Source organism: Tursiops truncatus, chromosome 4 (genome assembly GCF_011762595.2).
Source record: "Tursiops truncatus isolate mTurTru1 chromosome 4, mTurTru1.mat.Y, whole genome shotgun sequence".
Classification (NCBI taxonomy): domain Eukaryota; kingdom Metazoa; phylum Chordata; class Mammalia; order Artiodactyla; family Delphinidae; genus Tursiops; species Tursiops truncatus.
Window position 1 is genome coordinate 23,825,978 of NC_047037.1, and position 25,387 is coordinate 23,851,364.

Here is a 25,387-nt window from a genome sequence, read left to right on the forward strand (position 1 = left end):
GCCTCAGATGTGATGAGACCAAAGCAGTCACCCAGCTCTTTCCCTGTGTCAGTGAAGGGTGGGTCTCTGTACCTAGGACAGAAGTCTCCGGAGTTGTAAATCAAAGGCATAATGGAAGTCTGTTCAATTTTACATTTTACTGGGAGAGACATTCTTTCACTCCCTCTTCCCCACGTCTTTTTAAATTTTATTCTACAAAGAGCTCCAGATTGGAACTGAGAGGTAACAGTACCTTGAACCTTCATATGTTATTCAATAAGCCTCTTCACTCATCCACAAATCAGCAGGGAGACCAAGTCACCAGGCAGTGGGTAGTAAGTATTAGGTGCTTATCTGTATGTGAACCTGTATTAATTGCATCTCAGACAGGCTCCATGTGTGAATTCAGAGTGCTGCCTAGAGTTTACCATTAGAGCCAGAATGTATACAAGAGTCTCAGTGATTTTGCTGAGTTAGCAGCATCCTCCTTTAGGGTCTCCTACTCAAAGTGTGCCATGGGACCCGCAGTATCAGCACCTGGGAGCTCATCAGAAAGGCAGAAGGCAGGCCACACTCTACTGGCTGATCCTTAGGTGACTGGTCTGTGCACTAGAGACATGATGTGATTTAGAACACTTGTTCTAGATCTGGCTGCATAGTGGAACAGTGGAAGAACTTAAAAAAATACTAATGCCTGTGTCCCACCTACAGAGATTCTGAGATACTTGGTCTGGGATGTAGCCTGGGCATCATGATTTTCAAAGCTCCCTATGTGATTCTAATATGCACCAAAATTGGAGAACCGTTGAATTAGACTATGTAGTAATTCATAGTGGAAGGATCCATCTCACTAAATTACCCAACTTTCATTGTCCACACCTCATGTGTTGCCACCCACTTGCTTTGGTGGCCCATGTTAACTTTTCCTTAGTGACCACCCCTTTACATGACTACAACTCGCGTCTGACCCCATTGGTCCTTCAAGAAATATGCACCTCCAGTGCTTTCTTCCCCCAGACCATAGTTCTCCTTTCCTCCCCTGAGCTATCCCTTTAGCTTTCTTACCAAACTTGTTATTTTTTACTTAGTAGTCCAGTTATTTACACACTTAGCTTGTCCCTTCTCTAGGAGCTATTAGCTCCTAGAGGGCAGAAGCCGTATCAGATTCATCTTTGTAACCTTTAGTATCTAGCAAGGTTGGGTAATGTGTGCATAATGGAGATGGGAACAGAGAGGGAAGAAGGCAGAACAGTCCAGGTGTGCTGTCTTTCTTCAAATTCGTCAGGTAAGATAGGCACACAAAGAATGCATGAGTGGAATGTAGGATCTGGATGAAATAAAGAAGAGAGGTTTGTTAACCACATCAAAGGGTGGACAGTGGGGATACAAGTTGAAAGAGGAATGGCAGCAAGAGAGCAGTGATTATATCCAGTAAGTATTAGGCATGGTTTTCTGAAAGGAGAAGGCAGAGTGCCCAGGTTGTAGAGAGAGCTGAGATGACTCAGAGCACTGTAAGGGCCACGCATCCCTGGCTGCTGGCGTAGGCTGACAAACTGCAAGGGAGGTTGTCATTTAGGGTACCTGATGCTTTTAGTGAGTGTGACTGACTCCCACACTGCCTTCATTGTTCCTCTCAGTCTTCTCAAAAGCAATCCTATTTCACCCCTGGATGAGCCAGCATACTCCCAGAAAGTGGATCTGAGTAGACACACAATTAGGATGCCTGGTCAAGTTCTCACCTGTGTCTAGTTCACCTTTCAGTAGATCTCAACATCTTACTGCATTTCAGCATTGTGACTTCTGCTCATTCCAAATTCATGCTTGGGATTTATACCACATTTCCTCCAAGAACTATGAAGCACTTAACAGGAGGGAAGCTTGTTTCCCTGCAGGCAACTATGTAGGTTGCTATAGGGCCTCTGGGGAGGTCCAAGAAAGTGACAAGTTGACAGGCAAGTGAGCAGTAGAGTATGTGGAAAAATGGACTCACTTAACTTTGTTCCAAGGATCCCAAGGTCGCAAAGCCTCAGACCCCAGCCATGGTTAAAAAACAGTGTATTTCATCACAACCTCCTCTCTGCACCCTTTCCATTCTTGAAAAGACATGGTGACCATGTTTTCTTCTAGGCCCATAGGAAGCCTGATATAGAACTGACTTAAAGGGAAAATCATGGAAGGCATGGTGCTTTCCAAACCCTCTTACAGCCAAATTTGATGCCGAAAAGCAAGGTCTTCAAGGCATTCCTAACACTTAAAAAGCTGGTCCCATTATGTATCATGTTAAAAACATTCTTTCAGAAACAAAGAATATAGTAATTGACTTTTAAAATTTGGGAAGCCAAGGCAAAGATATGTTAAATTTTCTACACAGTGTCCTATACGAAAAAGTAGAAAGGAACATACATTTAAATCTCATTTCTATCCTTAGCTGGATTTCCTTGTCTGTAATATAAGATTCCTGATGGCTGCCCAACTGGTGTGTGTGTGGTCTGTGTGTGTGTGTGTGTGTGTGTGTGTGTGTGTGTGTGTGAAGATTTAAAAAATATAGAAAATGCACTCACATGGGAGCTCTACAGAGTAGGAACTCAAATGTTCATATGTTCATTGCCTTCCTCCTTCCCCCATTTTTATTCCTAATACTTTTATTCCTTAAAATTTCAGGGCCAGAGAGCCACCTACCCAATGACAGTTCAGCACCTTGAAAAGAATTAAAGTTCCATGGGGTTGGCAGCCAAGAAGAAAGTAGGAGAGTAGAAGCCATGGGGGTACAGTTGTCTTGTTGACGGCTGTCGCAAACAAAGTTTTTGAGCGGTCAAATGTTCCGGCATAGAATTTCCCAGCCCTGACACACGCATTTATGCCCCTGACAGTGAACCCTCCCCTCATCTCTCCTCTTCCTCCTACCCCCACCCCCTTCCCTAACCAGCCTCCTCTTTCCACTTAGGGACAGAAAAGTTGGATACAACCTTTCCCTTCCTCTAATCCTCTCTCCCTCTACCCCTTTCAGAGGAAAGAGGATTAAGGGCAGGCAGTCTGCACTCTTCCTATTTGCTGGTACAAGATAATCTGATAGAGGAACTGGACAGGAGCTCACTTGTCACCATAACAAAGCTGAGTGGGGCTTCACCCGATCCCCTATTTTCTTTTAACATGCCCACAAGCCACCCAGTTGATTCCTTCACCCTCCTCTCCTCAGCTTTCACTAAAACAGAAGGAACAAAGTCTTGGGACTGGTGGGAAAACTAGAATGGGCCAAGGGGTCATCTAGTGTATGAAATCTTAGTACCTGACTCAGCTACAGCAGGACCCACAGGCTTCGTGGGCTTCTTGGACGGAGCAGCCCACTCTGGGTGCTGAGATAAAGGCCATAAATAGAGTCACAGTTCAGTCAGGACAAGCCTTTCCCCGCCATCTCTGCAGTGGGTGGCAGATGGCATGTGGTTTCCTGGATTGCTAAAGGAGAGATTTCATTTTTTGGCCATTGTATTTTTATTGATCCAAGAAGAAACCACCTTCAGTAGGAACAGTTTTGCATTCTAGGAGAAGAAAATCAGTAGTTTGGGCATCTCACATATAGATAGGATATTGCTGGCAGTCTCCTTACTTGAGTGTATATTTCAGATTCATCAAATATGCCACCTTCCTCTCAAAGCCTTTCCTGAGTCCCCAAGAGAGCTGCTTCTCCTCTGCGAACTCAGTGCATTTGATCCGCAACTCACCTAGGACACGTAACACTTTCTATCATGTATTCTGCTTTTGTAGGTGACTTGTCTCTCCCTCCTGAGGATGGAAATCATGCCTGACTTATCTTTACATTTCTCATAAGCCTTAGTAAAGGCTTTTATGATATTAAATACTATATATATAAATATATATATAGAGAGAGAATTTACTATCATATATATGTATGAGTTTATATATATATTAACATATGTGTGTGTGTGTGTATACACACACACACACACACAAACTGAAAAACAGTGACAAAAGAGGAGAATCATTTCTTTGATACCTAGGAGCAAATGATCCTACAGACCCTTTAAGGCCCATATCGTTTCCCCTAAAATCAGACTCACCATCTCATGCCACTACTCTTGACAAAGCAGAATTCTTATTTTGTATCTCCTGTTTGTGAGCACCCATGAGATGTGAGCTTCTTCCCCACATATTTAAGATCAACTCAAGTCTCACCCTAAACCCCCTTCTGGAGACAGACCTGATTTCCCTCATAGCCAGACCTCCCAAAAGGATGGGTATGTTGCCTGTCTCAATTTCCTCATTTTTTCCATGGGCTCTTCAACCCATTCTAATCTCGCTTTAGCTCCCACATTCCTAATGACATTAAATGAATGGGCTCATTTGGCAATATTCAATCCTATGTATCATACCCTCCTTCTGGAAACACTCTTCTCTTGACTCTTGTGACACTCTACCAGATTTCCACTCATGTCTCTGTTGACCGATTCTTTGTATCCTCTTTTCCTCATCATCCCTACCTCATCTTCAAATGCTGGAGTTCCCAGGCATCAATCGTGGGCCCTCGTCCACTTTATGTTCTCTTCACATTTTCGTTCACACCCAACTCTGAATACCCAACAGGCTCACCAGCTTCTCAATCTCAACATTTCTCAAGTTGAACGTGTAATCTTTCCTATAAAATAAAGTCCCCCTTTATTGTTCCCAGCTAATAGAAGTGTGGACATGTGCAATCTGTACTTCTCTCCATAGGACTTAACCACAATACTGTTAAAATAATAAATTATAAATTAGCTAGTAAACATCTGGCTCCCCCAATAAAATATAAGCTCCCTGAGCGGAGGAATTATGTCTGTTGATACTTATTTGTTGAATGAATGAGTTAATGAGCAAATTAATGAATGCATGAGTGAATGAATTTGGCTAGGAGACCTTCCCAATTCCATCCACCCCAACATTAATAAATTATGAGTTCTCTCATGGAAACAGAGAGCAGATAGGTGGCTGCCAGGGGCAGGGGGCAAGGGGGAGGTGGGAGAAGTGAGTGAAGATGGTCAAAGGGTGCAAACTTCCAGTTATAAGATGACTGGGGATGTAATGTATATCATGGTGACTATCGTTAATAATGCTATCTTGTATATTTGAAAGTTGCTAAGAGAGTAGGTCTTAAAAGTTCTCGCCACATACAAAAGTATGATAACTGTGGGGTGATGGATATGCTAACTAACCTTATTGTGGTAATTATTTTGCAATACATACATACATCAAATCATCATATTGTATAACTTAAACTGACACAATGTTATATGTGAATTGTATCTCAGTAAAGCTGTAAAGAAAAAGAATTTATGGGGCTTCCCTGGTGGTGCAGTGGTTGGGAGTCCGCCTGCCGATGCAGGGGACGCGGGTTCGTGCCCCAGTCCGGGAAGATCCCGCATGCCGGGGAGCGGCTGGGCACATGAGCCATGGCCGCTGGGCCTGTGCGTCCAGAGCCTGTGCTCTGCGACGGGAGGGGCCGCAGCAGTGAGAGGCCCGCGTACCGCCAAAAATAAAAGAATTTATGACTTCTCTAGTGGGGTATTGCTCTTGAATGCATGCCCCAGAAAAAAAAAGAAACTGTGAGATTGAAACTATCCGTAAAATGTGAACAAATAAATAAAGATGCTTATCCAGAGGAAATGTTTGAGTATAGAAATCAGAAATTTAGGTGCAGATTATAATCTTTGTTTTGCTATCAGAGCCTGTTGGTGCTGGGCTTTCCCACTGCAGAGTGAGGTCCATGTAATGGTCTGTTTCACAAGCTTTCACAGGCAGGAATGTGGCTCTTCTGACAGTTAACAGGCCTGGTCCACACAGCTGTTTCCAAACTGACAGCAATTCCCCTTGCGTATCTCTAGCAATTCAAAAAAACTGCTTTTTCCAGTAGATCTATTCATAGCTTGATCAAGACTATTTTTAAAAAAGAAGATGTATTCTTTTTAAAAAATACTGAGAGAGACTAAGATGGCATACTTAAAAATCATCCAAGCAATTGAGCCTTCTGGAACTTTTTGTTTTGAAACATTTTTGCAACATGCCTTTAGGTGTGGAACTTTAATAGTGTGAAACAAGCTCATGAAATTTAAAATCAGTACGTGTGTCACAAACACTCAATAAAGTGAGTATGTGGAGCATTGTGTAGGACATTTCTTCAAATTCTCTTTTACCCAATGCCTTCTATAAGTGACATGACTGCCATCCTGTGAAACTCTACTCTTTGAAGGCGGGTCATGGATTTGCACCTTTGTATCCTCTGTAGCATAAGCACTCTGCTTTTTAAAGAATAGCACTAAGTGGATATTTGTTGAGATCAATGTTATCAGCAATTTTGCTTTTTATATGGCAGTTCTGCTTCTGCCTATCCCTGTGACCTGGGCTGTCCCTAAGCACAGGCTGACCCCAGAAGGACATCTCACTTGGGTCCACCATCTTCACAGCATTGCGTGCACTGGAATTCACTGGCTTCCCTCTCCCCATCAGACCACATCATTCCTGTATCCTGAGCCATCTGAAATAGTTTCTGTGAAGTGCTGATGGAACATACCACCCTGTAGGAATGTGGTGGTTGCTAATGGGTTCATTTATTTATCCTCCCAGTTAATACAGTTATAATTAGTTAGTTACAATAATGTAGCAACAATAACAATAGCTAGTTATTTAAAAAAAGTGCCTGTCACATAATAGATACACACTAATTATTGACATTATAATTATCAGTGACAATGACCATTGTTATTGGTAATAATAACAAAATGATCATACTGAGCTCATACTACACTGGGCTTTTTCTGTTTTTCTTGCTTTTTAAGGTATTATCTCAAGGAAGATATTGGAATTATAGTTATTTTGTGTCCAGGGGTTGACTTGGAGTAAACAAATCATTTACTTTCTTTTTTTAAAAAAACAAACTGTGTGTATAGGGGTATGTGTATATGTGTGTGCATGTGTGTGTGTGTGTGTACATGCACATGTGTTTCTCTTGATTTCACAACAATTCCGAATCTCTATAGAATGGTGGTTGTGTATGCAGGTTTTGACATCCAACTGCCTGGGTTCAAATCCAGCTCTGTCATAAGCTAACTTCTGTGACCTTAGGCAACTTATTTACCCTCTCTGAATCCTGATTTTCACCTTTGTAAAAAGGAATAATTATAGTACCTAACTCAAGTATTATGAAGATTAAATGACATAATGAATGTCATGTCACATAATAGCACTCACTAATGTACATTGTTATTTTTTTATTATGACTGTTATTTAGAAAGAACTGAAAATGCAGAATAGGAAAAAAGAAAATAGTCACATGTCACTTTATAACCACTATTAACATCCCAGACTATATGCTTCTGACCTTTTTCTGTTTATATGTGTGCTTAAATATATTCAATTTTTATAAAATTAGAAATTATTATATATTACCACTTTATAATTTGCTTTATCAATTTACTTTTCTATGCCTAATATACACTCTTGTATATAGTATTAATAGCTGCATATTAGTTCGTTATATGTGTAATTTATTCACTGGACATTTAGATTGCTTTGAATTTTTCACTCATGAATAGTAATAATCTGAAATAAACTAAATAACTTCTGGTGTGTATTCAGATTAATTTCTTGGCAAAAATTCATAGAAAATCATTTAATAAGCTACAGAATATAAAAAATTTAATACTTTAAAAATAAATTGTCAAATTGGCTTTTATAAAGACTTTAATTTTATTTTCATCAATAGTATATGAGGCTTCTAGTTTCCAAGTAATCTCCCCAAGCCTGGGTAATATATATGCATGCATATATTTTTTTTATCTTACCCAATCTAATGGGTTCTGTAGGGGAATATGGGGCAAGTCATTTTAATTCTGAGGCTCAGATTCCTAACTTGTAAAATTAACTAATGGGTATAGAATTCAGAAATATAGTCATAGGTCATAAAGTTGATACTGATTCCAGAGCCTATCCATGCCCCATATTGGAAGTGTAGCTCAAATGAGAAAGAACTGTGGTGAAGTCAGGTTAACACCAGGTGGGGCTGAAGGGATGACTCTCGGAGAGCATTTCCCTGGTAATGTTGTGACTGTCCAGAAAGTCTCAGTGTTCATCAGACCTGCAAATTCTAATTCAGAGGGTGATGCGGATAACATATATAATTAAAATCTATGATTATATTTATTGCCATCTGCCTTGCTATAAACGACATGCTCCATAAGGACAGGGATCTTTGTCTTGTTCACTGATGTATTCTAAACACCTAGCACAGAGCCTGACAATAGTAGGGGTTCAGTAATAAATATCTATTGAATAAACAAGGCTGAATGACTCTACTCTTAACCTGTCCAGAGGCTGCATACCCTGGTAACCAGCAGAATGCCCTCCCCAAGATAAGTGTAGGTGAGCTGCCATGATTGAGGCCTCTTCCCAGAAACAATTGCTGTGTTGCATGACACAGGCTTTCTCAGATACGTTAACACTTGCAGCCTAGTTAAGCTTCAGCCTCCCCTGCTAGAATCCACACACTTCACAGCAATATTGGGTCTCTGCTCGAACCCATGTGGTTGTCTTAATAGTTCAGCTCATGGGTAGTAGTATCTCCAAGTTCTTGGGGATACTCCGTTGCTGCACCTTTGTCCTATATAGAACAACCACCTTATGGACTAGTTAAGAGTATACTGTATGAGATAACATATAATGTACAATATGGAACTGTTCATGTAGGCAATATGATGTAGGAATTAAAAGCCCGGGATCTGGAGTCAAATTTCTCAGTTCAAGTCTGGGTTCCACAATTTAATAGCTGTGTCACCTCGAGCAAGTTACTTGATCACACAGTGTTCAGTTTTCTCATCTGTAAAATGCAAATAGTACCTACCTTGTAGGATCAATGTGTGGATGAAATGAGTTAAAACATGTGAAGAAATAGATATAGAAAGTGAATATTACCTATTTTGATAATTACTATTAGCAGTCATAATCTCATTGAGAATTTACTATGTGTCAAAACCCAAATGTATATTACCTCAGATAATCCTTAAAACAGCTCTGTAGACTAACCATAATTCTTTTCCCTACCTCAGAAGGTTTTAGTAATGCCCTAAAATCACATAACTAGTAAGTGGTAGAAACTGGATTTAAATGCAGGTGTGTCTGAAATATTCTCTCATAGAGAAATTTTTCATAAGAGAATTTGAAATATCCACATTCTCATTGTCATTAAAATTTCGAATATCTGATTTCTAGTCTTTTTAGTCATGCTCACAACCCTAGAACATTTTTCAAGAAACTAATTTAAATACGTGTGAATATCTAAGCAGCAGTCTATTGGTCTGAGAGTCAGTGGTTTCTAAGGACTCTTACAGTCACTTTCAGTGATTCTACCGTGGTCCAGTTCACCAATTTTTGTGTTTCCTCCACTAGGATTTAGAAAAATCAGTTAATTAAATACAATTTAAAACCTATAGGGTGGCAAATGATGACCAAAACAGATAATTTGCATTCCATGGGTTTGGTAAACATAATCTCATGAAAAGAATGGCTTTCTTTGCAAGATCAAAATGTAACCATTTCAAGATTCATTTTCAACTATGTGTTGAAGTTACAGGCGCTCTAAGCCTAACAGTGATTCTCTACCTGGTGTGGAAGTGTCCTGACACCACCAGTAGTAGAGACTCATCTATTGTAAAGTAACTGGTTGACTGAGTGCCCTGTGAGTGGCCAGTATCCTTCTCATCACAGTGACAGACTTGAAACTTGAACCCTTTTCAGACACCCTAGCAGACAAAACAGTAAAACTGAAAAGCAATCCATTTACAGATGTCAACCCAGCCACTATATTTGTGGGTATGATTTGCTATGCCATATTTCACAGGTAATTTTTTATATCCTTGAGATTTGTTTTCACTGAAGTACACTATAAAATGTTCTTTTACCTTTTGCCAGGTGAATAAACTGTGATATTTGGTACAGTGTACTGAGAACTAGCATGGCTACAAATAGGCAGAATAGTGGTAATTTGTGCCTCATGCTTATTCAGGAAGCCCATTAGAATGTCAGCTATGTTGATGTTTGAAGATCATATTTTTCTCTTCAACAGGTTAATTATGTATGGCTTTGTGAAGGCCATGGTATATGCTGACCAGCTGAAAAATGGAGACTTTCATTTCACTGACTGTTTGTTTTTTGGTTCACTGATGTCTGCTACAGATCCAGGTAATTGCCCAAATGATATGTTGCCTTCTTTCTAAGAGTCAAACATTTAAATTGAAGTTTTCTCTAATGACCATCACCCGAGTCTACATAATAATATTCCTTATTCCTTTTCACTTGCAGTTGACATATCTGTTAGTGATTACAAAAAAAAAAGAAAAGAAACAGGTGAATATTCTAACACCTCTCAAAAAATAGTTCTGAAATCAATTTCAGTAATGGGAAAGACTCTTTAAAATTCATTACTGTTTATTTCTGCAGAATATGTAGCCATTTTGAGCTGTGGTCCTTAATTTCTCTCTATTTAACTTTCTTCTTTCAAAAATGCTCTATTGGGGCTTCCCTGGTGGTGCAGTGGTTGAGAGTCCGCCTGCCAATGCAGGAGACACGGGTTTGTGCCCAGGTCCGGGAAGATCCCACATGCCACAGAGCGGCTGGGTCCGTAAGCCATGGCCACTGAGCCTGTGCGTCCGGAGCCTGGTGCTCCGCAATGGGAGAGGCCACAACAGTGAGAGGCCCACGTACTGCAAAAAAAAAAAAAGCTCAATTGAATTAAATGGTAAAAAATAATTTTTAAAATTGTTTACTATGTAACGTTTTAAACATATTAAACATATGGAGAATAATAAAAAGAATTGTCATATACCCTTAAAATTAGCAAATTATGATGATTATCAAATATGGCCAATGTTTTTATGTATACCCTTCTATACTCCTTCTCACTATGACTGAATTATGTTAAAGCAAATCCTAGACAGCATATCATTTTATTTGTAAATGTTTTGAAAAATGACCATTGTCATAATGAAACCTAAAAATATTAATAATCTTTTTTAATATTATCAGAGAGCTAGCCTCTGTTCAAATAGCCCCAATTGTCTTTTTGTCATTATCATTATTAGTTTGTGTAGTAGTTTGTACAAATTAGGACCCAAATAAGGGCTACACATTACAATTGGTGGATATGACTATAGAGTTTCTTTTAATCTATATGTTCCCCTTCCATCTTCTATTTTTCTTGTCACTTATTTGTTGGAAAAAAAGGCAAATTGTCTCATGGTTGAATTAAATATGGTTGCTTAAAATGTTCCTCTAGCTTCTGTATTTCTTGTAAACTGATGGTTAAATCTAGAGGTTCAATCAGATCAGCGTTCATCTTTTTTGGCAAGATTACTTGCTTGGGGCTTCCCTGGTGGCGCAGTGGTTGAGAGTCCGCCTGCCGATGCAGGGGACGAGGGTTCGTGCCCCCGTCCGGGAAGATCCCACATGCCGCGGAGCGGCTGGGCCCGTGAGCCATGGCCGCTGAGCCTGCGCGTCCGGAGCCTGTGCTCCGCAACGGGAGAGGCCACAACAGTGAGAGGCCCGTGTACCGCAAAAAAAAAAAAAAAAAAAAAAAGAGATTACTTGCTTGCTATGAATCTCTATAGCATCACATCAGGAAGCACATACTGTTTAGTGACTCACCTGTCAGCCTGATCCATCACACTACTGAATTGCTACTCCGGCAAAGACCACCAGAACACACCTGTAGTTGAACAAGATGTGTTTATTACATGTTGTAATGAAGAGAATGCTCACCAGAGGAACCATGGGACATCTCAGAGAGTGTTAGAAAGGACTTGTTATAGGACTTGGGCTTATGCTTGGTGATTTTAGGGAAGGCTTAAAGGAATTGGGGCTGGGGCTCTGGATTAGATGCTGTCAGAAAGCATGAGTGATTGGGCATTTTAGTAAGTCTTATCCGGCAGGAGGAAAGACTGAATAGAGCCTAAGGCTACAATTTGTAAAGAAGCCGTGCCACTTATAATAGCCAAGATAGGGATGTTGTGGTTTGGACAGTGTTCATTTTTTGTGTTTAGATGTGATTACACAGTAGGTTTGTTTTTGTCCTGATCCATCATGGTCACAGAGTAAACCTGTCTGATGTTTTCTGTGAAATTGTTTACATTCAACAAGAGAACAACAAAACCCAGCTGATAGTACCAGGCCAGCTCCCGGATACTAGGGGCTGCTCTTCTCTTTCTTAGAATGGCCCTCTGACCAGCAGTATTGGCACCATGCGGTAGCTTGTTTTAAATGCAGAATCTCAGGCTCAACTCCAGAACTACTGAATCAGGTTCTAGAATTTAATATCCTCAAGTGGTTTATATGCACAGTAAAGTTTGAGAAGCTCTTAATGTTAGACTTCCGCATTTTAGCTAATGGCTTTAGTACCTGTTGATGGTTATGCTTAGTCTAGAATTTGTTAGGGGTTACAAACTAGTGGTATGCTAATTCTGTCCTGCATTTTGCATGTATTAGCTGGTACTCTCCTGAAAGAAGCAGTTTTCCAGATCAACTTTTTGAGTACCCTGTGATAATTATTTGAATAAAAAATCAGGATAAATTATTTATTCTTTTTGTTTACTTACTAATGTTCTAATTTTCAAAATAATGAGTTGTTTATCATCTCCCACATATGATCAGGGAGGTGGTTTGGGGCTTTTTTAAAGTATCATATCAACACATGGATTTAAACATAGTTGATATGTTTCAATCTACTATTGCAATTATACTTTTTGAACAAAATATTCCATCTTTGACAACTGGGAGCCTCTTCAAGTTTCTCCTATATCCTTTTGCCACAAACCCAATAATCTCTCGTAGATTTCTTGTTTTGGAGCAGGACTAGATGTTCCAACCTTATTTTGTATGTTTCCTGTACCCTGACTTAGAACCAGACATTTCTCTAAGAAGACTTGGTTCTTTCTAAGCGGGAAATTTATTTAGAGAACAAAATGTGGACACTGGGTGTTTTCATTACTATTGTATTGGTCATTGTTTCTACATATTTTTATTTGTTTTGAAGGAGAAATAATATCACAAATTCATATTAATATTGTTACTTCCAATTTAGGATTATAGAAATTTTACTTAACTGCCTTGAATTTATTTTGCATTTAAATTTTTCTTCTGCCTACTTTTCTTCTTTCTATTACATTAATATAATTTCTTACTTCCTTTAAATGTATATTTTCAAATTTACAGTGCACATATTATTACTAAAAATATGATTATTGAAAACTGCTTAGATTACATTGTGGTTCTTTTTAACCTTTGTGTATATGCCACTAGGATGAACAGTTAAAAATTACTCTGTTTTAAGAGCTCTTGAAATAATCCTCTGTGTGGGTAAGCCACAAGTCAACTATACAATAATGTTCATTTGTTTCATTTTGCTTTTAATTGTTGTTTTAAACTTAGATTAAATATCTACAGAATTCCAAAATGAAAACCATAGGACAAAAGAAGAGAAATCTAACTTCTAGACCTGTCCTCTCTATCCTAATTTTTCAACCATTTTGGTTGGTTTTTAGTTTACGCTTCTATTTTTATTTTTTTAACATCTTTATTAGAGTAAAATTGCTTTACAATGTTGTGTTAGTTTCTGCTGTATAACAAAGTTAATCAGCTATACGTATACATATATCCCCATACCCCTTCCCTCTTGCGTCTGACTCCCACCCTCCCTATCCCACCCCTCTAGGTGGTCACAAAGCACCAAGCTGACCACCCTGTGCTATGCGGCTGCTTCCCACTAGCTATCTATTTTACATTTGGTAGTGTATATATGTCCATGCCACTCTCTCACCTCACCCCAGCTTATCCTTCCTCTCCCCATGTCCTCAAGTCCATTCTCTACGTCTGCATCTTTATTCCTGTTCTGCCCCTAGGTTCATCAGAACCACTTTTTTTTTTAGATTCCATATATATGTGTTAGCATACGGTATTTGTTTTTCTCTTTCTGATTTACTTCACTCTGTATGACAGACTCTAGGTCCATCCACCTCACTACAAATAACTCAATTTCGCTTCTTTGTATGGCTGAATAATATTCTATTGTATATATGTGCCACATCTTCTTTATCCATTCACCTGTCGATAGATACTTAGGTTGCTTCAACATCCTGGCTATTGTAAATAGTGCTGCCGTGAACATTGTGGTACATGTCTCTTTTTGAATTATGGTTTTCTCAGGGTATATGCCTAGCAGTGGGATTGCTGGGTCATATGGTAGTTCTATTTTTAATTTTTTTTTTTTTTTTTTTGCGGGGGTTCGCGGGCCTCTCACTGTTGTGGCCTCTCCCCTTGCGGAGCACAGGCTCTGGACGCGCAGGCTCAGCAGCCATGGCTCACGGGCCCAGCCGCTCCACGGCATGTGGGATCTTCCTAGACCAGGGCACGAACCCGTGTCCCCTGCATTGGCAGGCGGACTCTCAACCACTGCGCCACCAGGGAAGCCCTATTTTTAATTTTTTAAGGAACCTCCATACTCTTCTCCATAGTAGCTGTATCAATTGACATTCCCACCAATAGTGCAAAAGGGTTCCCTTTTCTCCACACCCTCTCCAGTATTTGTTGTTTGTAGAGTTTTTGATGATGGCCATTCTGACTGGTGTGAGGTGATACCTCGTTGTAGTTTTGATTTTCATTTCTCTAATGATTGGTGATGTTGAGCATCTTTTCATGTGTTTATTGGAAACCTGTATATCTTCTTTGGAGAAAAATCTATTTAGGTCTTCTGCCCATTTTAGATTGGGTTGTTTGTTTTTTTGTTATTGAGCTGCATGAGCTGCTTGTATATTTTGGAGATTAATCCTTTGTCAGTTGCTTTGTTTGCAAATATTTTCTCCCATTCTGAGGGTTGTCTTTTTGTCTTGTTTATGGTTTCCTTTGCTGTGCAAAAGCTTTGAAGTTTCATTAGGTCCCATTGGTTTATTTTTGTTTTTATTTCCATTTCTCTAGGAGGTGGGTCAAAAAGGATCCTGCTGTGATTTATGTCGTAGAGTGTTCTGCCTATGTTTTCCTCTAAGAGTTTGATAGTGTCTGGCCTTACATTTGGTATGCTTCTATTTTTAACTCTAAGCAAACAAACATGAACACGCTCGACTATATACTACAGCACACATGGTTCATCACCTTGCTCTTCTTTAATTAACAGTATTTTGAAGAGTAATCCATAGCAACATATTAAGAGTTTTCTCATTTTCTTTTATAGCTGCAGAGTATTCCATAGTTTATTCAACCAGTTGCCTGTTAATGGACATTTGGGTTTTTTGTCTTTTGCAATTATGAATGATGTTACAGTTAATAACTTTAAAATTAATAGCTTTCCACATTTTGCTCCTGTTTCTTTGGGATAGATTTGTAGAAACGGGTTAAAAGGTATTTGTAATTTCCTAGATGCCAATTTCCTCCCCATAAAGTTTGTACCATTTCGCCTTCACACCAGCAATGTATGACAGTATCTGTTCTGTACAGCCTTGCCAATGCAGAATTCTGTTACAGTTTTGGGTTTTTGCCCATACAATAAGTGAGGATTTGTATCTCTCTGTGGCTTGACTTAATATTTCTCTTAATATGAGTAATATATGTTTAGGGAACATATGCATCTTTTTTTCTGAAAAGCAGATGTTTATAAGATGCCCTTTTCCAGTAGGGTTGTTGATCTTTTATTTTTCATGCTTCTGAAGTCCTTAATATACTAGGGATATTAACCCTTTGTCTGTAATATAAGTTACAAATATATTTTGCACATTTTTGTCTGTCTTATTTTGCTTATGGGATGGGGGAGGAAAAAGCAGTTTTTAATGTATGATGTTGACCTGCTCTCTGGAAGAGGATGAAATGAAAGTATGTCTCAGATTTAGAACCTGTGGTGTCGATTAGAAGATCAGAGTCCCAGAGTGGTGTACAGGGAGAGACTGTTCCATCTCCAGTCCTAGAGAAGACCTGGCCGCTAAATCATTGCTGGAACATTTCATGCTACCATCCCCCAAACCCAGGGAAATGCAGAAGTCCCTTGGCATCCACGGAAATGGGGCCTCAAGTAAATTATTTTCAATCCATCAGTGATTTCTAGTTAGTTCAGGTTGTTCTCTTCTGCCATATATGGATACTTTGCTTTTCATGGTCAGGTCCCATTTTAGGTCACCTGTGCACAAATCTGCATTTTGAAAAGCACTGCATCCATTGTTTCTTGGTCCCCATGCTAATGGCCAAGTTGTTGCATTTTATGGAGTGATTCAGCCAGCTCCAAGTGTGTGGTGTTCAAGCTTTGCTCCTTCTGTGACTAGTGATATTCCTGAGGTTATGTTTACATGACACAGGAAAACTGACTGAAATAGAAAAAAAATAATCTAGCTCAGTAAGATGGTTATTTATCTACATTGTATCAAACAACTGAGCTGACTGAATTTTTTGAAATGCAGAATTGACTCACAGCCATAACGAGAATCCTGGGAACCAAGTCCACTTTCCAAGTCTGGCACAGACCAGCTGTACAACTTTGGGCACCACTTAGCCTCTCTAGATTTTATGGGTTACTGAAAGTGGAAGATATGTGATCTCATCTTTTCCAACCCCTTCATTTTACAGATGAAGAAACTGACTTTTCATCTGTAAAATGAAAAGTTTCGACTAGAGGCCTTTCCAGCTCTAACATTTGGTGCTTATTTCTGTGAGACTGTTTTTTGTTTTTTTGTTTTTAATTTTATTTTTAAACAAGTTTTTGTTTCAAAGTAGTTAAAAGTGAACCCAAAGCCCTCCACCCAGACATTTGGGGGTTCTTATGCCAACTCAGCAAATGTTAGAGAAGGTCTCACATAGCAGAGACCCACACGTGAACAGGAATACTTAAGCACCCTTTTCTTCTGGGAGCTAATTGTTATATTAAAACACACTGAACCTACTCTCTGCTAAATTGGTGCTATTTAAGATCTTCAACAACCTTTAAACACCTAGTTAATCTTACCCTACAATTATTCATTTATTGCCTAAGTTATTGTGACTCACTAATTTATGAAAGAGAACCTGTGCTCTCCAGGTCTGATTTTTCATGGCCTTCTTTAAATTAATTCTCTCCCATTTAGCCTTAGCTAAATCTCAGCGAGGTATTATTAACTATTCATATTTTTCTTTTACAGTTACATATTTAGACTTAAATCTAATTCTTCCTGCACGTTTCAGACTCTCTTCAGCCAGTTTTCAGTTTACCTCCAGTTAGGGTGATTTAGATATTATTTGATTGATTTAGTTTCCTCCTTTCCTCACTGATGAAGATCTTGCTGCTGATGTAAACGTCATCAGCATCCCTTAACAGAAAGAGTGGATAACTAAAGGCAGAGCCCCCAAAGAGACCATGTATGATAAACTGCAGGGTATGGGAAGAGAGAAGTACTTGCAGGGCTTGATCGATAAACACACATCTTCAGGTGTGTTTAGACAAGGAAAAATAGGAGAATGGGGGAGGGGAGAGAAACAATCAACAAAATGGTAATAGAGTAAGAGACCCAACGACTGGAAATAGATGCTATAGTTAATATCCCTCTTTTTACAAATGGCCAAAGCCCATTAGGAGTCTCTCCGACTTCATACTATCCTCCTGTCTCTTTCATCACTGACTTGGGTCCCAGTTTGGTATATTTAGATTATCCAAGATAACGATTTTTATTATTAAGACTGAAATATCCCTTTATATGGAGTGAGTGACATAGAGAGGTCCTTAAGGTATGTAAAGATACTTGGGAATCCCACTATACCCATGTGCTATTCCTTAAACACACCAGTCTTTTTTTTATTATTATTATTCAAGTATAGTCAATTTACAATATTAGTTTCAGGTGTACACCATCGTGATTCAATATTTTAATATACTCCATTTAAAGTTATTACAAAATAATAGTTATAGTTCCCTGTGCTGTACAATATATCCTTGTTTCTTATTTATTTTATACATATTAGTTTGTATCTCTTAATACCATACCCCTATCTTGCCCCTCCCCCTTTTCTCCCCACTGGTAAACACTAGCTTGTTCTCTATATCTGAGTCTGTTTCTGTTTTTTTATATACGTTCATCTGTTTTATTTTTTAGAGTCCACATATAAGTGATAACATGGTGTATTTGTCTTTCTCTGTCTGACATTTCACTAAGCATGATACCCTCTAGGTCCATCCACATTGTTGCAAATGGCAGAATTTTATTCTTTTTTTATGGCCAAGCAATATTCCATTGTGTATATGTACCACATCTTTATCCATTTGTATGTTGATGGACACTTAGGTTGCTTCCATATCTTGGCTATTGTAAATAATGCTGCTATGAACATCGGCGTACATGTATCTTTCGGAATTAGCGTTTTCATTTTCTTTGGATATGTACCCAGCAGTGGGATTGCTGGATCATGTGATGGTTCTATTTTTAGTTTTGCGGGGATCCTCCGTACTGTTTTCCATAGTGGCTGCAACAATTTACAATCCCACCGGCAGTGTACTAGAGTTCGCTTTTCACCACATCCTTGCCAACATTTGTTATTTGTAGAATTTTTGATGATAGTCATTTTGACAGGTGTGAGGTGATATCTTATTGTGGTTTTGACTTGCACTTCTCTGGTGATTAGCAACATTGAGCATTTTTTCATGTGCCTATTGGCCACCTGTACATCTTTGAAAAAATGTCTATTCAGGTCTTCTGCCCATTTTTTAATTGGTTGATTGTTTTTAGATGCTCAGTTGTATGAATTGTTTATACATTTTGGATATTAACCCCTTATTAGCCATATCATTTGCAAATATTTTCTCCCATTCAGTAGGTTGTCTGTTCATTTTGTCAATGTTTACCTTTGCTGTACAAAAGCTTTTAAGTTTAATTAGGTCCCATTTTTTTATTTTTGCTTTTATTTGTTTTGCCTTAGAAGACAGATACAAAAAAATATTGCTAAGAATTATGTCAAAGAGTGTTCTGCCTATATTCTTTTCTAGAAGTTTCCTGCTTTCCAGTCTTATATGTAGTTCTTTAATTCATTTTGAGTTTATTTTTGTATATGGTGTGAGGAAATGTTTAATCTCATTGCTTTACATGCAGCTGTTCAGTTTTCCCAGAACCACTTACTGAAGAGACTGTCTTTTCTCCACTGTATACTCTTGCCTCCTTTGTCATAGATTGATTGACCATAAGTGTATGGGTTTATTTCTGGACTCTCTATTCTGTTCCATTGATCTATGTTTCTGTTTTTGTGCCAGTACCATGCTGTTTTGATTACTGTCGTTTTGTATAGTCTGAAAGCTGGAGTGTGATACCTCCAGCTTTGCTCTTTTTTCTCAAGATTGCTTCGGCAATTCTGGGTCTTTGTGGTTCCATATAAACTTTAGGATTATTTGTTCTAGTTCTGTGAAAAATGTCATGGGTATTTTAATAGGGATTGCATTAAATCTGTAGATTGCTTTAAGTAGTATGGATATTTTAGCAATATTAATTCCTCTAATCCTCTAAGAACATGAGATATCTTTCCATTTACTTGTGTCATTTTCAGATTCCTTCATCAGTGTTTTAAAGTTTTCAGAGTATGGGTTTTTCACCTCCTTGGTTTAATTTATTCCTAGGTATTTTATTCTTTTTGATGTGATTTTAAACAGGAGTGTTTTCTTGCTTTCTCTTTCTGATAGTTCATTATTAGTGTATGGAAAAGCAACAGATTTCTGTATACTAATCTTGTATCCTACAACTTTACTGAATTCATGTATTAGTTCTAATAATACATGAAGACTGTTTGGAGACTTTAGGATTTTCTGTATAGAGTATCATGTCATCTGCAAATAGTGACAGTTTTATTTCTTCCCTTCCAATTTGGATGCCTTTTATTTATTTTTCTTGTCTGGTTGCTGTGGCTAGGACTTCCAATACTGTGTTAAATAGAAGTAGTGAGGGTAGGCATCCTAGTCTTATTCCTGATTTTAAAGGAAAGGCTTTAAGCTTTTCACCACTGAGTATGATGTTAGCTGGAACACACCAGTCTTGCTGCTGCCTCCAGGCATTTGCATTTGTTGTTTCTCCATCCTCACCTTCTTCAGGTCTTTTCTCAAATGTCACCTCAATCAGACCTTCCCTAACTATCCTATCAAAAATCACACCCTTCTTCCCCCCAACACAGTTCGCCCCAAATCACTGTGCTTCCCATCCTTTTTCCTTGACTTACATTCTTGTACAGCACTAATCACTATTGATCTACTATTTATTTTATTTCCTTATTGTTCCTTAGTTCTTTGTCCCTCTGAAAGAGGAGCTTTTTTTTTCTATTTTTTCTGGGTTTTTTTCCTATCTTTTCACTCTTATATTTCTCGTATCTAAAACAGTAGGTTTTCAATAAATGCTTGTTAAATTAATGAATTAATAAATTTGTGGAAGAAACTTCTAGAGCAAAGTGTGGAGCTTGAAAGGGTATCTATTCTCAAATGTGAAATGTGAAGCAGCTGAATATCCCAGCTCACCCTTGGAGATAAGGAGTCTCATGGCCCCAGGAGGGACAGTGACTCAAGATGAAGGTGGAACTCCTTGCACATAGCTGAACTTCCAGCACAAGCTGAGTGCAAATATTAGTTTCTGTCCTCCAAAAAAAAAAGATATATTCAGCTAAAACAAAAATAAATGTGTCTTTCTTTTTGTTCAACCATGCAGCCAATATTTCTTTCCCCCTATTCATCGGTGGTCAGTAGCTTAACACTTTCCAGAGAGCACCAAGCCATAGACTGTAGACTTGCAGAAGCAGTTATAACAGTGTGGGGTTTTTTTTTCAGGTTGAAAGATGTCCAAAATAGGAGGTTCCTTTAGGAAAAGGAAGAACTCAGCACAATACATTAAATATTAATCACCCAGAAGATGACAGAAACTCATCCTGGTATTTACAGGACTGACATTTCTTCCAAGGTCTCAAGGAAGCCATTCATTCAGGAAAATGCACAGTGGGCTGTGCATTTTCTCACTTCATCAATTTCCCTGTTTCCTATTTGGATTAAAATGTCTTCATGTTATGTGATGCAGCTACTTTGAGACTCAAATACAGCTGTGCTATTTTGAACTCCAGAAGTATTAGTCCAGTATTTAAAACTAGAAAATAATTCTTACTTTGTAGACTTGTCCTGTTTTGTCTCAAGAAAATTAATCCAGGTTGTCCTGTCTTAGGCAACCTCAAATAGGGCTTACTTGAGCATTGCTCTGTCCATTGTGATGGCTATGAGCCACACGTAGCTATTGAAGTGTAGCTAGTCAAAATTGATGGGCTGTATGTATCAAATACACCCTAGATTTCAAAGACATAATGTGAGAAAAAGTAAAATATCTCACTGATAATTTTTATACTGACTACATTTTGAAATAATAATATTAATTGAATATTGAGTTAAATAATATATACACTACCAAACGTAAAATAGATAGTTAGTGGGAAGCAGCCGCATAGCACAGGGAGATCAGCTCCGTGCTTTGTGACCACCTAGAGGGGTGGGATAGGGAGGGTGGGAGGGAGGGAGATGCAAGAGGGAAGAGGTATGCAGACATATGTATATGTATAACTGATTCACTTCGTTATAAAGCAGAAACTAACACACCATTGTAAAGCAATTATACTCCAATAAAGATGTTAAAAAAATAAAATAAAATAAAAATAAAGAAGAGGGCTTCCCTGGTGGCGCAGTGGTTGAGAGTCCGCCTGCCGATGCAGGGGACACGGGTTCGTGCCCCGGTCCGGGAAGATCCCACATGCCGCGGAGTGGCTGGGCCCGTGAGCCATGGCCACTGAGCCTGCGCGTCCAGAGCCTGTGCTCCGCAACGGGAGAGGCCACAACAGTGAGAGGCCCGCGTAGCTAAAAAAAACAAAAAACAAAAAAACAAAAAATCTGTACATTTATATTTGCAGATTATAGATAAGGAAATTCTTCTTAACAAGGAATGGAAACCTGGAATCTACAAATAAACAATAGACATACTTGACTATATAAAATTGTTTTAAAACAATTTTTAAATTGTTAGGGAAAAAACATTTAAATATAGAGAACAGAGTATTATTTTCTCTAATATACAAAGACACTTAAAAAGGACAATCTGGCAATAAATAACAGAAAAATGGACAAAGACAATAAAGAGACAATTCATAGAAGTGCAAATCCTCTTGGGCCTCAAATGTGAAAAGTTATTCAAACTCATCAGAAACCATAGAAATGTAAAATAAAGTAACAGCATATCATTTTACCCCTAGCAGTTTGGCAACAACTGTTAACACCAAGTAACAGTCATTGCTGTCAGGGAGGCAGGGAAAAGTGGACTCTTACACATTTCTAGTGGAAATTTAAATCATCAACAGACTTTTGGAAATCAATTTTGCAACAGCTATTAGAATTTAAAATACATAGCCCCTTCTCCCAGCCATCTGACTCCTGGGAAGTTATCCCACACAAGTAGAAAGACTGGTTCTTAAGGATATATGGGCAGGGATGTTTATTGCAACATCTTTTTAAGTGGAGGGGAAAAGAAAAAAGAAGCAAAGTGAATCCTATCCATAAGGGAATTGTTGGATAGGTTGCAGGACATCTACACGATGTCATGTAGCCATTAAAAAAGAAAATCAGTGCTCTTCCAGCTGACTTGAAGGCTTTCCTGGAGGCACTGTTGACTATGTAAAGCAAAATGCAGAACAGTATATATATGATTCAAATTTTTTAAAAATAACAATCATTCCCATGTATTTATGTATATTTGTGTATATAAATGTATTTATATACATAATGTACATACATAAATACATGGGAATGCCTGTATTTGTATTTACATATACATATATATGTATAAAGCAGGACTCATGGGGTATAACTGTAGAAACTGCTTTTTTTCTCCCATTGCTCTTTTAAAAGTATTCTTTTAAAAGACTACTCCTTTCCCACGTGGATGAAAACTTTTGGTCTTTAAGTTGCAATCAGAGTCTCAATTCAGCAATGAATATGTCCAGTATCATGTAATATTGCATGTTTTCAATTTAATTTAAGACTTTGCCCCATATCTCCCAGCCCGTTGAAGGCAGGTTGGTTGGGGTCTTCTTTCTCACATGCCTCATCTACCCCTTGCTAGATGCAGTTCCTGACTCCTACAAGACGGAGGCAGTGATGAAGTAAGGAAATTTTTTATTTGATTAACAGTAAGCCACCATTAGAGCAGCTGGACAGCCACATCCCATTAGATTTCTCAGGCGAGAGTCAACCAATATTCCACTGTGTTCCCCAACTCCAGGGGTCACATCTTAAGCTGTCTGACGGTCTAGGCAAAGATCCTTTTCATAGGCTTGAGATGAGGGAGTGTGAGATTCACAATTCACAAGTAGCGGAACACCATTCACAAACCTTAACTTGCTAGGCTAGAGTCTAGAGACCCTTTCACATTCTTAAGGTAGGTGAGAGGTTTAAAGGAATCATGTAACTGGGTTTTGGATAAGTACTTTAAAATTGTGCATCTCACTATGGAAAATGTTATTTTTTTCTTTTCTCCTCAGTTTAAACTTCTGATTTAATCTGTTACAAATGTGTGTGTATGTGATTAATATAAAGAGAATTTTCGTATGAAGAGACATTGGTGGGACATGTACTTATTGTAAAGTTAGGTTACTTTGGAAGGAAAAGAAGAGATGGGGAAAAGGGAGACATGTCAAAAAGGAAAAGAAAAAAAAAGACTATTAAAACAAAGCAAACAAAAAGTATATAAATATAATGTGACATTTACATATTTATGCATTTATATGGAAGCACATCTATGTATGCAAAAAGAAAACTTCAAAATTTCATAGAAATGGGAAAATTGATGCATTTTTTAATGTCATGTTATTAAACCACTATAAAGTGTAATTAGAACATCTTAAAAGAAAATCTTCAAACTCGATATGATATTATGCATACTATGGAGTAAAAAAAAAAAATTCAGCGACTTTGCATATTACATGTAAGTCACACATCTTGACTTGATCTGGCAGCTGAAGTGTGCTAAGGATCCCAAGTGCTTGATGAAGCCCTGGACCCTGGGTGTTGGCTTTCATAAGGAGACTACTGGCTCATGTTAATTGAATTTACAATATTCACTCTGGCATTATCCTGTCTGGAGCCCAAATTAAATGCATGGATAATTCATCATTGAAATTAGAAGCCAAGAGGAATATAGATACAAAGCCTAAGTCTCTGCTTTGCTAATACTGAGCCCAACCATCTTCTTGACAAGTGTTGTAGCACCATGTTATTTTTGTAACTGGGCATTGGGAGATCTAAGGTCTAGTTCAGTTCCTGCTACTAACTCACAGGGCAAATTCGGGTGGCCACTTAACCTTTCTAGGCTTAGTTTCCTCATATATTCCTAGAGGAATTAGATGATTGCTGAGGTCACTCACTTCCTGTTCTCCATTAGTGATTCTCCAACTTGAGCGTATGTAAATCTCATTTGGAGAGTTTGTTAAAGTGCAGATTACTGGGCTCTGCTTCCAGAGATTCTGATTCAGTAAGTCCAGGTGGAGTCCAGTACTTCAATTCTGACAAATGTCCAACTGACGCTAATGATGCTAGTCCAGAAAGAAGCCTGATGAATCTAAGAACTGATGAGTGAAATATTTGCAATCCTGAGTAAACATGGTGAATCATAGAGAGTGAAGTAGGCTCAGTACTGATGTTTTTAGGTTGAGGTAAATATCGGTTTACGCACTTATAGGATATGTATGTAATTTCAAGGGTGGCAAAAATGAACTTTTTAGGATAATTGTAGTAAAGATAAATTCTCACCACCATATGTGTTCCCTCCTCAGAGAATGTGAACTATAAATGTCCTAGTTCCCAGGAGATTGCAGAAGTATAGAAAACCTCGGAGACTTCCACCTCTGGGAGGTGGTGACCTCCCTCCTGAGACACACCCGACTGTCTCCTGGCAGGGCAGCATCCATTGCCCAGCTTTCCCAGCATGTGCTACCTAAAATCACAGCTAGGTGTCACTCTAATTCTGGGGCTAGCTGGTCTCAAGTGGAAAGCTAGAGTGAGCCACGGCACTGGGGAATACATTACCAACGCCTATGTTTGTGGGTTAAAGCATTTAAGAGATCGCCTAGGAAATTCTCCACATAAAAGGATCACAGTTAGGGATGGATCATAAACTTTCAATCCCAAGAGGAATTGCCACTAAAAATAAAATAGGTGTGTGATGGTGTAGGAGAGTTACCTAAAAATGAGGTCAGGACGGGGCCTTCCAGTGGCCAAATTATCCTGGATATTGAAAGTATATGTTCATTAAGGCAAGATTAGTGTCATGGGTGAATGGATAGCCACATTTTAGTGATTTAACTTCTCTGAACTTCATTT

At 38.5% G+C, this 25,387-nt stretch overlaps 1 protein-coding gene across 1 annotated transcript in view; it reads left to right on the top strand.

The window, feature by feature from the left end:
* Positions 1-25,387, top strand: part of SLC9A9 (solute carrier family 9 member A9) — a 538,561-nt gene that overhangs the window by 143,340 nt on the left and 369,834 nt on the right. The window contains exon 5 of the mRNA XM_019934313.3: positions 10,085-10,200. Within this exon, the coding sequence (XP_019789872.2) occupies positions 10,085-10,200 (116 nt within the window). The remainder of the gene's footprint in view (positions 1-10,084; positions 10,201-25,387) is intronic.